General features: G+C 33.2%; 1 protein-coding gene and 1 long non-coding RNA gene across 2 annotated transcripts in view; both read left to right on the forward strand.

Moving 5' to 3' along the window:
* The window catches only part of LOC135197027 (uncharacterized), a 4448-nt gene extending 3194 nt beyond the window's left edge, over positions 1-1254 (forward strand). Inside the window, exon 2 of the long non-coding RNA XR_010310536.1 lies at positions 126-1254. This is a non-coding gene — a long non-coding RNA (uncharacterized LOC135197027). The remainder of the gene's footprint in view (positions 1-125) is intronic.
* Positions 1255-5396: 4142 nt separating this feature from the next.
* On the forward strand, positions 5397-6143 carry LOC135198188 (ribosome-binding protein 1-like). Its single transcript, XM_064225751.1, has 3 exons — positions 5397-5415; positions 5572-5705; positions 5745-6143. The coding sequence occupies exons 1-3, from the start codon at positions 5397-5399 to the stop codon at positions 6141-6143; spliced, it is 552 nt and encodes a 183-aa protein (XP_064081821.1).
* Positions 6144-17323: the final 11180 nt, after the last annotated feature.

Here is a 17323-nt window from a genome sequence, read left to right on the forward strand (position 1 = left end):
ATAATAATAATATCTATTTTTGTTTACCTAGAATAATAATAATAATAATAATAATAATAATAATAATAATAATAATAATAATAATAATAATAATAATAATAATCCATTTATTTCCTCCCTTTCAGTTCGCCATCCTGTTCTCCTTCTTCCTCATCATGTCCATGGTCATGGCCGAGCCAGTCCCCGACCCTGAACCCTTCCCCGGCCGTAGCAAAGGACACGGCGGTGGAGGCGGCGGCAGAGGCTACGGCAAAGGGCGCGGCGGCGGCGGCGGAGGACATGGCAAAGGGCACCGCAAAGGCTACGGAAAATGATTAGATAGAATTTTTCAATGACCGAAATAACGGCGTTATTTATGGCATTAAGTTATTCACCATGGTCTAAGATTTTATATAAATGTAATCTTTTTTTTTTTTATTAAAGTGACATTTTGCAGATTTGTAAAAATCAATGTTTTGTAAATTTCAGAATTATGGTCTGGCAATGGCCGGAATAATCACTTTATTTATGGCAGTAAATTATTCACAATGATGATAATAAGGTTAAAAAATCTGCTTATTTAAATAAATTTTTTTCTATTCAAGTGATATTTTGAAGTGTGTTGTAAAAGTCACTGGGTTGTAAATTTCTAAATTATGGCCCTGTAAATGACCAAAATCACGTTATTTATGGCCTTAAATTATTCACAATGATGATAAGAATAATGATTCTGGTGACGTGTCCCTTTACTCTGGCTTATTGTAATTGATTTACATAACTTTCATTAAAGTGATATTTTGAAGTTTTCTGTGAAAAATATCACGGTTTTGTAAATTTAATAATCATATCACTTTCATCTTCAAACAAGGCCTTTTCACCCTACAACAAAATTTCCTTAACTTTAGCTTGTAAAAACTGATTTAAATAACTCTTTCATTCAAGTGATATTTTGAAATTTTTGCAAAAGAAAATCATGGTTTGGTAAATGTCAAAATTATGGTCCCTTCAATTCATAACAGAAATTCTGTGTAGTATAATCAAGTAAAATGTGCTTCATGGAAGCCATTCCATTTTCTTGTTAATCTTTTATAAAACAACTTCATTTATTTTGATGAAATCATTGTCATGGATTTTATCAAATTTTTTTTCATTTTACTCTTGATTTTCTGTATCATATTCAAAACGAATCTAAGGCTAAACCACATTTATTTATGCAATACCGATCTTTTTTAACTCACTGTTCTTGAAAATTGCTTCCAATAAACTACGACTTGATTTTGTTTTTTCAATTACCCTTGTTAATTAATACTATTAAGTATGGGTGTGTATGTGACAGAGAGAGAGAGAGAGAGAGAGAGAGAGTAAATTTGTTAACATACCTTACAGTTTCACACACAGCCACGATGATCGCCCAGTCCCGACAAATAAAATATCAGTCGATAAATCAGAGTGTCACTAGAGGGGCTGACATTTCATGCTATAGATTCCATCACATCTAACAATTAATATAGATCAGTTTTATCACTGTATTCACCACTTCCAAAAAATGAATAAACTTGACCCGCATTGCCAGACTCGTTTAAGTTCCTTTAATCGTGAAACACTTTCTCTCGAATAAAAAACGGACATGCTATTGCCATGGAATAAGGTGTTGAAGACGTTCTCTGTAAATTGTATAAAGAAAACATAATTTATTTTTTATTTTATCTCTCGTAACGTTGTTAAAAATGTGGATTCTCAAATATAATTTTTAGCTTCAAATATTATGTGCAAAATATGTACCGGAAACGACAAAATCAAAAGGATATTAACAGCATTAAAACTATGCAGACTATTGCAGAATTAGTAGATTCTACTAACAAGCAAAAATTATACAAACTATTTAGTAAATAGATGTGTTTCAAAAATAGATTCTGATAGCGAGCAAAATCTATACAAACTATTGCAGAAAGATTATACTAAGGAGCAAAAACTATACAAACTGTTCCATAAATAGATTCTACCGTTGAGCAGATGGCGATATACTGCAGGATGGTAACTGTTTTACCCATTTTCAGAAGATAACCAAATAATAAAAAAAATATTAGAGAAAACGCGAAAACTAACAAAATTCCGAGAGAAAGTGGGTCATTAACCCTTACATGCAAATATGTGCCAGATAGATTTATTTGTTCCGACAGCTGATCGGTATTAGCATTACCTTCAAGGCATTTTAAGTATGATGGTGCATTTTCCGTTATTCGACTGACTGCTTGCATGCTTTCTGAATTCATAAGTGTTCTCGGAGACTCACGTGTAAACACACATGAGAATGTAGGTATGAATATACATACATACATACACATTCACACGCATATATAATATATGTACATATATTTATACTATATATATATATAGTAGATATATAATATATATATATATATTATATATATATATACATACATATATATTCTTTAAAAATCACAGCAGATGCACGTGACTTCATTAAATAAGCGAATGCCGCAAGAAAATGATAGTCAGAAATCCAAGCGCTTTCGTCTTTATAAAGACATTGTCAAGGAACGAATGAAATACAGTTGGAAAGAAAGTTACCAGGCAAACAAAAGGATCAAGAATACAGTTGGTTAATTGCCAAAAGGGTAAAATTCAAGCAGGTAATCCAGGACTATCGGATATCACACGGTCACAAACTTAAACGTAGATTTAACGAAAATCGAAACTAAAACGTAGCCAGGTAATGAATATAATTACGTTTGGAGAAGTTACTTGTAAGTGTAGTAGTAACGTAACTTAACGCTGAAATGAGCCCTAATGTCAAAGATTTTATTACATATTGGACTTGCTGTTATAACCTACTTTGCTGTTCGTTGCTGTAATCACCAACTTTGCTTCGCTGTTCGTTGCTGTAATCACCAACTTTGCTGTTCGTCATTGTGATCAGCAATCTTGCTGTTCGTTGCTGTAATCACCAACTTTGCTTTGCTGTTCGTTGCTGTAATCACCAACTTTGCTTTGCTGTTCGTTGCTGTAATCACCAACTTTGCTGTTCGTCATTGTGGTCAGCATTCTTGCTGTTTGTTGCTGTAATCACCAACTTTGCTGTTCGTCATTGTGATCAGCAATCTTGCTGTTTGTTGCTGTAATCACCAACTTCGCTGTTCGTTGCTGTGATCACCAACTTTGCTGTTCGTTGCTGTGATCACCAACTTCGCTGTTCGTTGCTGGTACTAAGTGTACTTTTGTGAGTAGTATACTATCAACACTGCCACGGTTTTCGTATGAATTTTTGTACAGTCGTAAGAACTGTCAAGTTTATCTTCACTTCTTCCAGCATTTTAGGTCTATGGTCCTGCATCTCACGCCTTAGTGCATAGATAATTACCAGAATACTTCAGTGTGTGGTATATATTTGTGTTGAATCTGCCTAGTCAGTTATTTCAACTAACAGGTTCCTTTTATTGTACGAATTCTTATATGAGTGTTCGTATTAGTGTTAGACTGCCATCAAAATAAACGTATAACTTTTTAAACTCTGAACTCTCTCTCTAGTCCTCAATTCCCTCAAGGGATTATATATCTTGTGCCGTGTACAATTAGGACCAAATTAAGAGTGTAGCTTACTTTAAGTTTGTTTCGAACATAGATAACTTTTGTTTAGTTCTGTTGCCTAGTGTCTTTGATATAAAGATCGGGATCATATATATATATATATATATATATATATATATATATATATATATATATATATATATATATATATATATATATATATATATATATATATATATATATATATATATATATATATATATATATATATATATATAAATATATAGCACTGTTGCGAAGTACGAGTAAGAAGCTGCCTCTACAAACTTACTGACAAGTCAGTAGCTCTTGCAAGGGGAAATGTAGTGCCTTACATGACCGACAAAACAGAATTACGGCTGCTCTATGAGAAAGAGCTCTTGCTGGCATAAGGCCAGCTTAATCACCAACAACAACAGACAGAGGTCACGATACAATCAACTGTGTTTGTTGAAGGACGGGAAGTTGCACATAAATCGATGTGCAAGACATGACTGAAGCCATCGTACATATGGCTGAAATACTGACATTGTAATGCACACCGCAGGAGCGAGGTAGCGCTATCAGTGCATCTCACGCGGTGCACTGTAGGTATTGCTTAACGTTCTTTACAGCGTCCCTTCGGCCCCTCGCTAAAACATCTTTCATTCCTTTTATTGTACCTCCGTTCATATTCTCTTCTTTCCATCTGACTTTCCACCCTCTCTATCTATTGTTTCACAGTGCAATTGTTTTGAGGTTTTCCTCCTGTTACGCCCTTCTGACCTTACTGTTCATTTCCTTTTCAGCGCTGAATGACCTCGTAGGTCCCAGCGCTCCGCCTTTAGCCTAAATTCTGTAATCCAATTCAGTAATCTTTAATCCAATTGTAAATGCATGTGATAATTACAATACATTTAGCATAATAATATGAATGGAAATATATGTACAGAAGATGGGTGACTTATTCTGTTTCTTGTATACGGGCCACGGTTTGGCGTGCTGTTTGTTTCGAGCACGGTCTAGGATACCTAGACCAAGGTACAGTTTCTCTAGACCTTGACCTAGACCGTGGTTGTGAGGAAATTAGCAGGCCAGGCAAGACGGAACTGTCTGGGCCCACATGGGATCCGACAGCCTAAACAAAATATCAACTGTATTCAGTACAGGAATTGATAATGAACAAATCAGTGAATTATAACTGTGCAATAAGTCTTATATAAGGAATGGGAGTAATTTATTTCTGGAGATAGAAATTCCTTTCTCGACGTGGTTCGAACTCCACAATAAGCTGTAGGTCCCGTTGCTAAGTAACCAATTGGTTCCTAGCCACGTTAAAATATCTAATCCTTCGGGCCAGCCCTAGTAAAGATGTTAATCAGCTCAGTGGTCAGGTTAAACTAAGATATACTTAACTTACAACCAACATAATTACCACCTTCCGAGCATCATGATATTTATTTAACAGATTTGCAAATAATGCTCTCACATGAACATCAGGGATTTTGGTGGATAACTGAATGTCAAATGGATTGAGAAATTGTTCCCCTTCAACAGTTAGAACCTGAATTACTTTAGCAGCAGGTATTATTTTATAATGAAATATCTGAATGCCCATCAAATGTGTGTCCTTATTGAAATATATCATTCAGTGATTGAAAACCTATATAACATCTGTTTATTTTTAATAATCGTATAAAAGTATTTTTAATAATTGTATTATGAAAATCATTCAGTGATTGAAAGCCTATATTACATCTATTTATTTTTAACAACAGTATAAAGTACTTCGGTGGGTGATAAACCACGAAGTTGGCTTGTTCCATTCAAAAGGAATTAATTGCGTCAAAATGACTATTTCTGATGCAGGCAAAAACATCAGACTGATACCATGACATGAAATGGAATATTCGTTCTAAGCACTTCTTTCGCTCAGAAATACAAGGAAACTGTTATCCTTAACCTTTTATCTTGAGAAACCTAAGTATCAAACTTTCCAAATACTTATGAAATATTCTATTCCAGTCAAAAAGTCACAGGTCAAAAAGTCGCAGGTCAAAAATTTGCAGGTCAAAAAGTCGCAGGTCAAAAAGTCGATGGTCAAAAAGTCGCAGGTCAAAAAGTCGCAGGTCAAAAAGTCGCAGGTCAAAAAGTCGCAGGTCAAAAAGTCGTAAGTCAAAAAGTTGCATGTTAAAAAGTTGCAAGTCAAAAAGTCGCAGGTCAAAAAGTCACAAAACAAAAAGTCGCAAGTCAAAAAGTCGCAGGTCAAAAAGCCGCAAGTCAAAAAGTCGCAAGTCAAAAAGTCGCAGGTCAAAAAGTCGCAAGTCAAAAAGTTGCGAGTCAAAAAGTTGCAGGTCAAAAAGTCGCAAGTCAAAAAGTCACAAGTCAAAAAGTCGCAGGTCAAAAAGTCGCAAGTCAACAAGTCGCAGGTCAAAAAGTCGCAGGTCAAAAAGTCGCAAGTCAAAAAGTCACAGGTCAAAAAGTCGCAGGTCAAAAAGTTGCAGGTCAAAAAGTCGCAGATCAAAAAGTCGCAGGACAAGAACAAACAAAAGACTGTAAATAGCATAAAGTTCTTAACACCCAATGAAATATCGTAGATTTTTCCCTGACTTTATTACCAATAACCATAAATTAATGTGAATATTTTTCTCTGATACTTTCTTCCTAGCCAAAATTGTGATTTTTTTTTTGTGACTTTGTTCCCTGTGACTTTTTTCCTAACCAAAATTGTGACTTTTTTTCAGTGATTTTTTCCCCCGAGATTTTTTTCCTCACTTAAATTGTGACTTTTTCTGTTATTTTTTTTTTCCCTGTGACTTTTTGTCCTAGCCAAAATGGGACTTTTTCTGGGACATTTTTTTCCGGTAACTTTTTTCTAGCCAATATCGTGACTTTTTCTGTAACTTTTTTCCTTGTGACCATGTCCCTATGGCATATTTTCCTAACCAAAATTGTGACTTTTTCCCCTTTGACCTTTTTTCCTCTTTGACCTTTTTTCCCCTTTTACCTTTTTTCCCCTTTGACCTTTTTTCCCCCTTTGACTTTTTTTCCTGTGCCTATTACCGGCCATCGAATATTCATGAGCTTGATACCCATAATTTCAACTTTATCTGAACACCTTAAAATAGTCCGGAATACCGTAAAGGCATATATCCATCATATATATATAATATATATATATATATATATATATATATATATATATATATATTAAACCTTTTGTATTATTTCTCCCTGTTGCGTCAAAATTTATTCAGTTAAACTATCTGCACAACTCCAAAAGAATAAATCAATTCATTTAATAAGAAATTATTTTCATTAAATGTCAATATATATTTATTGAAGAATATTTCTCTCCTTGCAATCCACATGGTATAAATATATTAATTACTGTAATAGGAAACCATTTACTGTAAATATAAATATGGTTAACAAAGACTATTTCTCTCCTTATAGTCTTTAAATACAAAAAGAAAAAACTATCCGAAGAAACTGCCAGAATGACTGGCATTCAATATTGACATTTGTCGAAGGCTTCTTATCGAGTACTTTATAAGACATTGCACCCAACATATGGCCAAAGATAAGCATTTGCGCAATTGTTCAGCCTCTCATTTAGGCAATGCGAATCAAATTAAGCAATCTTAATAAAGTTAGAAGAGTTCAGTTTTCTTACAAACAGTCTGGAAACTGTTTGCAAGCAATGTTTCCTTTCCAGACTTCAGTTGTGGCCAGGATGTCTGTTGGTGCAGTAGCCTCTGTTTTCTACTTCGCTTGGCAGTTTTAACGCACTCAAGGATGGATTAAATAAGAGAAAAGAAAGAGAGAGGAGTTAGGAAGTTTGTAGAAAAAGGAGTGTCCCACACATGCAAATCTGTACATATACATATGTTTACGTATACATATGTACTGCACATGTGTAGGTGCATGCATACATATAAATATATACATATGCACATCTACATATGTAAATATGTACATGTACATATGTAAATATGAATGTATACATATGTATATGCACATACCGGTGTTTGTATATGTACATATACAAATATATAAGTACGTATGTATAATGTATAAGTGTATATATCTATTTAAATATATGTATGTATATGTATTTATAAATATACATATATATATATATATATATATATATATATATATATATATATATATATATATATATATTTTATATAGTACATATATACACGTATTTACACATACATTATACTTGTGTATGTATAGATACGTAAACAGAAACATTAATATTTTCCATTCTGGATGGGAAACAAATATACGATAAAAAGTTTTGCAAACCGTTTGCAAACTTTTTTTTCCAAACAAAATTTCCTAGTGTGGACAGGCCTTTAGGTAGAAGTGAAAGTGTATAGCAAGCACCAATGTTTTTGGAAACCTCCGAGTGATAAAGGCTAAAAGCACGACCATTCTTTACATTTTTGAAAACCTTCCAGCGGCAAAGGCTAAAAGCACGACCATTCTCTACATTTTCGGAAACTTTCCAGTGGTAAAGGCTAATAGCACGACCATTCTCTACATTTTTGGAAACCTCCCAGTGGTCAAGGTTAAAAGCACGACCATTCTCTACGTTTTTGGAAAACTCAGAGCGCTAAAGGCTAATAGCACGACCATTCTCTACATTTTTGGAAACCTCCCAGTCGTAAAGGCTAAAAGCATGACCATTCTCTACACATTGTTAGAAGCCTCCGAGTGGTAAAGTCTAAAAGCTCAACCATTCTCGTCCTGTGTTTTTCCCTTGCGATTTTCTTTCAAGGCACGAATAATAGGCCTGAACTTATTTGTTAAGACTTGCTACCAAATAGTTGCGCGTTGTACTTCAAGTCAAAGCATCGAACTACGAGAAGGAGCAATGAATATTTAAAAATATAATAAATACTTCCCATGACTTAACAATGCTAAAAATATTTACCCGAATTTAGAATAGACAGATGACAGAAGAGTTAAAAGATGATTTCGACGCATTAAAAAGATTGTTCGTTCTAACGCTTTTTGCACAGTCCAGGGCTTTTACTCTCGAAAGTAGTTTTGGAAAACAGTATAAATAGATAGTTAGGTTGTCATGCAGTCATTCGAAATTTAAGTTTCTGAGGATACCGATTAGAATGAAGCTCGTAAGAAAGTTTAACTTTGTTTTATTTTGGTATTTTCCATTTGTCGAATATTCAGAACTTAATTTTTTTTCTGTCGCTCTTAGCGCAAAGAAATTCTATATTTCAGTCTATTTTTCAGGGATTTGTCACAAATTCTGGATTAACAAAGATTTCACTTATTGCTGCATAGACTATTGTCTCGAGCACAATTGCATGAATATGTTTGGTTTTGAAACCCTTTATAAGAGAATCAAATCTCTTTATAGCTCCTTAACTGTTACGCACAAGTCTTATACTTAAGTACCATTTTTGCTATAAAAATTACTACAATCGATCATTTTACGAAACTGTAAATTCTGAGTAATTTAGCTGTTTCTCGAGAAAGAATGTTACGTCATATACGAAATATGTCAATATTCTGTTCACATGATTTCTGAAAACAAAGAGAATAGGATTGTATAAATATGTAAAATAAGTATTATATACAAATACAATATTATAATTTAATATATATATCTATCTATATATATATATATATATATATATATATTTATATATATATTATATATACAATATATATGATTATATAAATATATATAAATTAAGTATATCTACGTACAATATATATTTATATATTATATATTATATATATATATTATATATATAATATATTTTATATAGATATATATATATATATATATAAATTATAATATATTTATATTATATATATCTTATATTAGATATATATATATATAAGTATTGTATTTATATATATAATTATATATATATATATATATATATTATATAATATATATATATGTATGTATGATGTATTTATTATATATATATTATATAGATATTGTATAATATCTAATTATATATATTATATCTATAGATATGTATATGTATGGTATAACTAATATATATATATCTTAGTTATTATACGATATCATATATACATATATATGAGTTTATATGTAATAATATATTATTATTATATATATTTATATATATATATATATATATACTATATTTTCTATACAATATATACACACACATATATATATACATCATATATATATGTGTGTGTGTGTGTGTGTGTGGAGAGAGAGGTAGAGAGTAAACTGACTCTTTTATTTCCAGTTTCCAGTCGTACTCTGCGTTTTTCTGCTTTTAACCGTAGCCATGGCTGAACCACTTCCGGAAGCAGACCTAGAGGCTAGCTCCCGCAGAGGTCGTGGTCGTGGGCGTGGTCGTGGGCGTGGTCGTGGTCGTGGGCGTGGACGTGGGCGTGTGCGTGGGCATGATCGTGGGCCTTGCCGTTGCAATTGCGGTTGTGGGCGTAGTGGATAAGGCAAATGAAACGGCTGTTCCAGAGGGCACGGCAAGGTTATGGCTGTTCCAACCATGCAGGAAGTCATCGACGTAATCAGATGACTCACTTAATAAATGTATTATGATTATGTTTTGACAAACATGAAATAAGGTATCAAATAACTCATAAGTTTTGTAATCAGTCACTGTTTTACATAATTTCAACTTTAAAAGTTATTTAATACCGTATAACATCTGAGTCAGAGACACAATCTAGGCAGCTATTCCTGAAGTAGTACATTCATATTTTTAAATTTTGCAGTGACTTCACTATCCGTCTTGAAAGGCAATTGTTTGTTTGTTTGTTTGTTTGTATGGTGTTTTTACGTTGCATGGAACCAGTTTTTATTCAGCAACGGGACCAACGGTTTTACGTGACTTCCGAACCATGTCTAGCACCAGAAATACTTAAAACGTAATTAAGATTTTTGGTTTCCAAAATTCTGGAGAGATGTTTTCCCTGTAAAAATACTATTATTTAAAATGGGAATCCTATGTTTGTTCCTATACTTTAATTTTTTAAACCAGAAGTTCTGACAAAGTCTCCTACAACTAATTGGAATCATGTAAATTTTGAAAGAATAAGTCAAAAATAAACAGGTAAATTCTCCTAATTACTTGTGTTTTCCCTATCAGTGGCTAGGGTCGTGGAATGCTAGTCGGATGTCGCGGGTTCGCGTCTTCTCCGGGGCAATGAAAAATCACTGGCTCTGTATCGCGATCAGTTACTGTTGCAGTGTGGTGTCTGTGGTGGGAGGTAGAAACCAACATTTTTTGGAAGCTTGACTTTCAAGTCATCTAATAATAATAATAATAATAATAATAATAATAATAATAATAATAATAATAATAATAATAATAACAATAATAATAGTAACTTAATTTTTACTTTTCCTTAATTCAAAAGAGAATTTGATGGTGATGATGATAATGATGATGATGATGATGATGATTTACTTTTCATTGTTCCTTAGTTCAAAAGAGAACTAGATATACATAATGAAATCCAATGATCAATATGCGAGTTTTAATTCTAAAGTTGATAACAGGAAGCTTTCTACTTGATTACAAATACACCAACGAGTCAAAAGGGCTGTTGTTAATGAAGCTTTTTTTAAAGAAAATTCAAGCAATATTCAAGATAACTATACGGAACTTAGGCGCTCGTTTGAACATATGGAAAATGTTCACGAAAAAGTTGAATAAATTACACTAGTTACATCCCATGAACTTTTAATATATATATATATATATATATATATATATATATATATATATATATATATATATATATACATATATATATATATATATATATATATATATATATATATAATATATATATATATATATATATAGATTATATATATATATATATACACATATATATATATGACTGGTAAAAGTGTTCTGTAGCAACAGAATTCCATCTAATAAAAGGAGCCCATAAAAAACACCAAAATGTAGAGAGAAAAGTACTATATTTCAGAGACTGCTGTCTCTCTCTTCAGGTATATGAATGAGAAAAGTTTACAGAAAAGGTGGTATTTATACCAAGAGATTCGTCCACAAGTAAGCCAATGTAGGTCACCCCGCTGATAATCTTCCTTTAATCTTCTTAAGCGTTGGTTGAATGAACACTGCGTCGACGATGTCCGATGTCCAATTCCCTTTTGAGATGTTCATTACCTGCTTCTCTTTATTAAGGCCGATTCCATCATTTGACTCTTGTACCGGCAGTTGCTGCTATAAATTACACGTGACATATTCCAGTTTATTCTATGGTTATGTTCATTTATATGATTGAAAATAGCCGAGTTCTGTTGTCCATACCTAACTGACCGTTTGTGTTGTATTAATCTCTGGGGAAGTGATTTACCTGTAATCCGATGTAAGATTGGTCACAGTCCTGGCATGGGATCTCATATACCCCAGAGTCTTTGGGCGATGTCTTTTGTTGGACGTTAATCAGGGATTTGGCTAAGGTATTTGGGTAGGTAAATGCAAAAGGGTTGGATTTCCCAAGGGTGTGAGTTAGTTACTCTCTTAATCGTCTCCAGGTGGGGAATTTTTATTTTATTGTTGGGTGTGTCTCTGGTCTTGTCTTTAGGGGGTCGGTAGAAAATTACGTTTGCTTTTTGAATTGCTTTCTCAATTATATGGTCAGGATACTTTAAAGATGAAAGTTGCTTGCGAATTAGTTCAAATTCTTTTTCCAGGAAATCTGGGGAACAAATTCGTAAGGCTCTTAAGAATAGGTTGCTAGCTAGACCTATCTTGATAGTATTGTCATGATAGCTAAAGTAGTGAATATATGAAAGTGAGAACGTTGGTTTTCTGTATATGGTAAATTTGTATTCTGTCGTGTCTCTGATTATTAAAACATCAAGAAAAGGAATTTTGTTGTCTGTTTCCCATTCAACTTTAAATTTGATGCTGGGCACAAATGCGTTTAATTTTGAGAGGAATTCATTAAAATTACCCCACTTATTATCCCAAAATGTTAGTATGTCATCCACGTATCTCATCCACAGCATGTTTTTGGGTTTTATTGCATTTATTACTGTAGTTTCAAAGTATTCCATGTACAGATTGGCTAAAATAGGACTTAAAGGACTACCCATACTACACCCGAATTTTTGCTTGTAGAATGATTCCCCGAATGAAAATACGTTATTAGATGCACATAATTCAACTAACTTTATTATTTTGTCACTCACTTCCAGAAGTCAAGCCAGTTTTCCGCAAGTTTGAAAAAGAACTGAACAGACTACACCGGCTGAAAAACCAAAAACACTTTTTGGAAGAATGCCTCAAAGAACAAGTACTTCCAAAAATGTACGGATTCGGGAGATGGACTCTGCAATCAAACCCCTTCCCTCTATCACACAAGATTTTCCTGGAAGAAAGAATCACCAATACGAGAAACGACATCTTCGTGCTACGCAGAGTGATATATGGAACTCAATCTAATCTTCGCCTCCTCACTATGGACCACGTATACAGGTATCTGATTTCATTCTGTTCCGACATTGCTGCCTATAATAGCGTGACTCATTCCAACAGACTTTTACGCAAGTTAAATAACCTAATAGATAATAGCGCATGGAATAATCTTGAACAACAAGACAAAGTTTTAAACTTATCCAAGACCCCCCTTACTGTAAATCAACATTTAGTTTTAAATTTAGGCTTATCCTTTGCCCTAATGCCAGACCGCAAAAACAACCTAGACTTCATAGTGGCTTTTGATAAATTCATATCTGACAAAAACTACAGCCGTGAAGAGATATGTTTAAAAGGAGTGTTACTAAATGCTTTAACTGACCTTCATAAGAAATATCCTGTTCCCCGCAGATTCATGATAGCCATCCACTCGCTAAAAAAGTTAGATGTTATAATAAGTAGATCCGACAAAGACGGCAAAATTGTAATAATGGACAAAGACTTCTACCTCGACAAAATCAACCAGCTCCTTAGCGACACAAATACTTACGAAAAACTGACGAAAAATCCCCTCCAGAACGTTCCCACAGAATTTTTTCGGAAAGTAAGATTAATTGGCCAAGACAAAAAGAGTATTGAACTATTAGAGAAATTTAAAGTAATTAATCCTAAATTACCCTACTTTTATGGTCTTCCCAAAACTCACAAAGACAATCTTCCATTCAGACCCATCGTTTCATGCGCCGGAGCTTTCAATTACAAAATTTCTAAATGGTTAGCTGGCCTCCTTTCTCCTTTTTTAGGCACTTTTTCTCCCAGTCACATCAAACATTCGGAAGACTTTTGTCACAAATTCAGAGAAGCACATATACCACTTCACAACATAAAACTTTTAAGCCTTGACGTAGACTCCCTATTCACAAAAGTACCAGTACAGGACGTTCTTCAGTTTTTAAGGGAAAAATTATCCCCCTATTCAGATCATTTCCCTTTGGCACTTGACAAAATAATAAAGTTAGTTGAATTATGTGCATCTAATAACGTATTTTCATTCGGGGAATCATTCTACAAGCAAAAATTCGGGTGTAGTATGTGTAGTCCTTTAAGTCCTATTTTAGCCAATCTGTACATGGAATACTTTGAAACTACAGTAATAAATGCAATAAAACCCAAAAACATGCTGTGGATGAGATACGTGGATGACATACTAACATTTTGGGATAATAAGTGGGGTAATTTTAATGAATTCCTCTCAAAATTAAACGCATTAGTGCCCAGCATCAAATTTAAAGTTGAATGGGAAACAGACAACAAAATTCCTTTTCTTGATGTTTTAATAATCAGAGACACGACAGAATACAAATTTACCATATACAGAAAACCAACGTTCTCACTTTCATATATTCACTACTTTAGCTATCATGACAATACTATCAAGATAGGTCTAGCTAGCAACCTATTCTTAAGAGCCTTGCGAATTTGTTCCCCAGATTTCCTGGAAAAAGAATTTGAACTAATTCGCAAGCAACTTTCATCTTTAAAGTATCCTGACCATATAATTGAGAAAGCAATTCAAAAAGCAAACGTAATTTTCTACCGACCCCCTAAAGACAAGACCAGAGACACACCCAACAATAAAATAAAAATTCCCCACCTGGAGACGATTAAGAGAGTAACTCACACCCTTGGGAAATCCAACCCTTTTGCATTTACCTACCCAAATACCTTAGCCAAATCCCTGATTAACGTCCAACAAAAGACATCGCCCAAAGACTCTGGGGTATATGAGATCCCATGCCAGGACTGTGACCAATCTTACATCGGATTTACAGGTAAATCACTTCCCCAGAGATTAATACAACACAAACGGTCAGTTAGGTATGGACAACAGAACTCGGCTATTTTCAATCATATAAATGAACATAACCATAGAATAAACTGGAATATGTCACGTGTAATTTATAGCAGCAACTGCCGGTACAAGAGTCAAATGATGGAATCGGCCTTAATAAAAGAGAAGCAGGTAATGAACATCTCAAAAGGGAATTGGACATCGGACATCGTCGACGCAGTGTTCATTCAACCAACGCTTAAGAAGATTAAAGGAAGATTATCAGCGGGGGTGACCTAAATTGGCTTACTTGTGGACGAATCTCTTGGTATAAATACCACCATTTTCTGTAAACTTTTCTCATTCTATACCTGAAGAGAGAGACAGCAGTCTCTGAAATATAGTACTTTTCTCTCTACATTTTGGTGTTTTATGGGCTCCTTTTATTAGATATATATATATATATATATATTATATATATATATATATATATATATATTTATATATATACACAAGTGTATGTGCGTATTACAGAATTAAATTAAAATAGTTCATTGTAACAGTTCATTTTCCGAAGATCTTCTGGAAATTCTTGGGTTGTCTTTTTTTTTTTGGGGGGGGGTGTTGTCGACTTTACGGTGTAGTTAAAAGAGAATTTATTAAGAACAATCTTTCTCTCTCTCTCTCTCTCTCTCTCTCTCTCTCTCTCTCTCTCTCTCTTCTAAAGCCTGATACGGAGTCCTTTGAAATCCCAAAAATCATAAATTCGAAACACCATAAATCTACGCGAGAGGTGTTTCGTAGTATCCTGCCTAGAAGTCTTTCAAAATTCGGTAGGAATCCCCGAATGTATTGCATATTACAAGAGAGTTCGTCTCCTTAAAATAACGAAAGTCTTACACTCGTGGCATTCATATGTGTAAAAAGCAAATTTGGATCGGAAAGCAGGAAATAGCAAAGAGAAAAAAGGAGCAAATAAAAAAAATCATGAAAACACAAGTTTTCTATAAAGTGAGATTTAAGTTTTCACCAGCAAATTTTGCCAAACACACTTCTTAAGTCTATTAAATTGGTGGTAAAGCCGAATAAACGTAATCTGGTCATTTCCTAAAGCATAATTGATTATATAATAAATGCAAAATCACCCACTTACGTAAAAATGGTAATATATCATATTTTCTAGATCCCATTGTCTGGGCTATAAAATACAGTACGGTAAACAATTATGAATAGAAGCATCACCTGTTATAGGCATCGATTATTCCTTATGCTACTTAGTGCTGCTAATGTTAATAAATCGGTTACTGGAATATAAAAAGTCCGCCTGTTAACGTTAAAAAGTCTAAACGGTTTTACATAAGACCGTTCATGTGCTCAAAGGTCTTTCTTTTTATCTTTTAAATATAATACAACTCATTGATAAACAGATGACTTTTAATTTACATTTAATCACCACACTATGAATTTCGCAGCGAATTGTTCGTTGATGCGCATTCAAAATCAATGTCCATAGTAGATGTAATTTACTGATATTTTGAATAGCTTTCTATGTTATAATAACGTAGTTATTTTTGTTATAGAGCGATCGTGCGCAGTTATTTAGATGGATGACTACAGAATGTGGATTTTTGCTTACCTACCTTTGCAATGGAATACTGGGCGCAAATAAAGTTCACGAATGATCTAAAAGATACCCGAATAAGAGATATTTTTAAAAAAATTTTCTTGATGCAAATAAAGTTCACGAATGATCTAAAAGATACCCGAAAAATTCCGTAAAAAAGATACATTCAAATAATCACAAATAACCCGAAGCAGCAAAAAAGAAAGATTTGGATACGAATGAACGAATACTCACATTTTACAAAGCCTTGGAATTATTAGGAATTATTTTCCTATTCGTAGAAGTAGCTGGCATCGAGTCTTCAGAGACATCAGGCACCTGGCAACCGTAGCTTCAACATGTTCTCCCAAAGCGTGAGTTATGAAAGCACTGTAATATATATATATATATATATATATATATATATATATATATATATATATATATATATATATATATACATATGTGTGTATATATATTATATATATATATATGTATATATTATATATACATATATATGTATATATATATACATATATATATGTATTATTATATATACATATATATATTACGAAACAACACAATGACACCGCGAAAACATAGGGCACCCACACACGCGGGTAGTGAAAGTGTGAGAAGCCGTGTTGACGAAGACTGGTCGTTTAGAGCTAGAAACAGGTCGTTTTGTCATTATGGATTTATTATTGGATCATTCCTTATCTCTCTATATATATATATTTATATTATATATATATATATATATATATAAATATATAATATATAAAGTATGAAGGACATAGAGCTGAATTAATTATTATTATTATTATTATTATTATCATTACTATATCTGGAAATTTAGAAACTGACTTATTATTATTATAGATCTATTGCTAG

Source organism: Macrobrachium nipponense, chromosome 23 (genome assembly GCF_015104395.2).
Source record: "Macrobrachium nipponense isolate FS-2020 chromosome 23, ASM1510439v2, whole genome shotgun sequence".
Taxonomy (NCBI): domain Eukaryota; kingdom Metazoa; phylum Arthropoda; class Malacostraca; order Decapoda; family Palaemonidae; genus Macrobrachium; species Macrobrachium nipponense.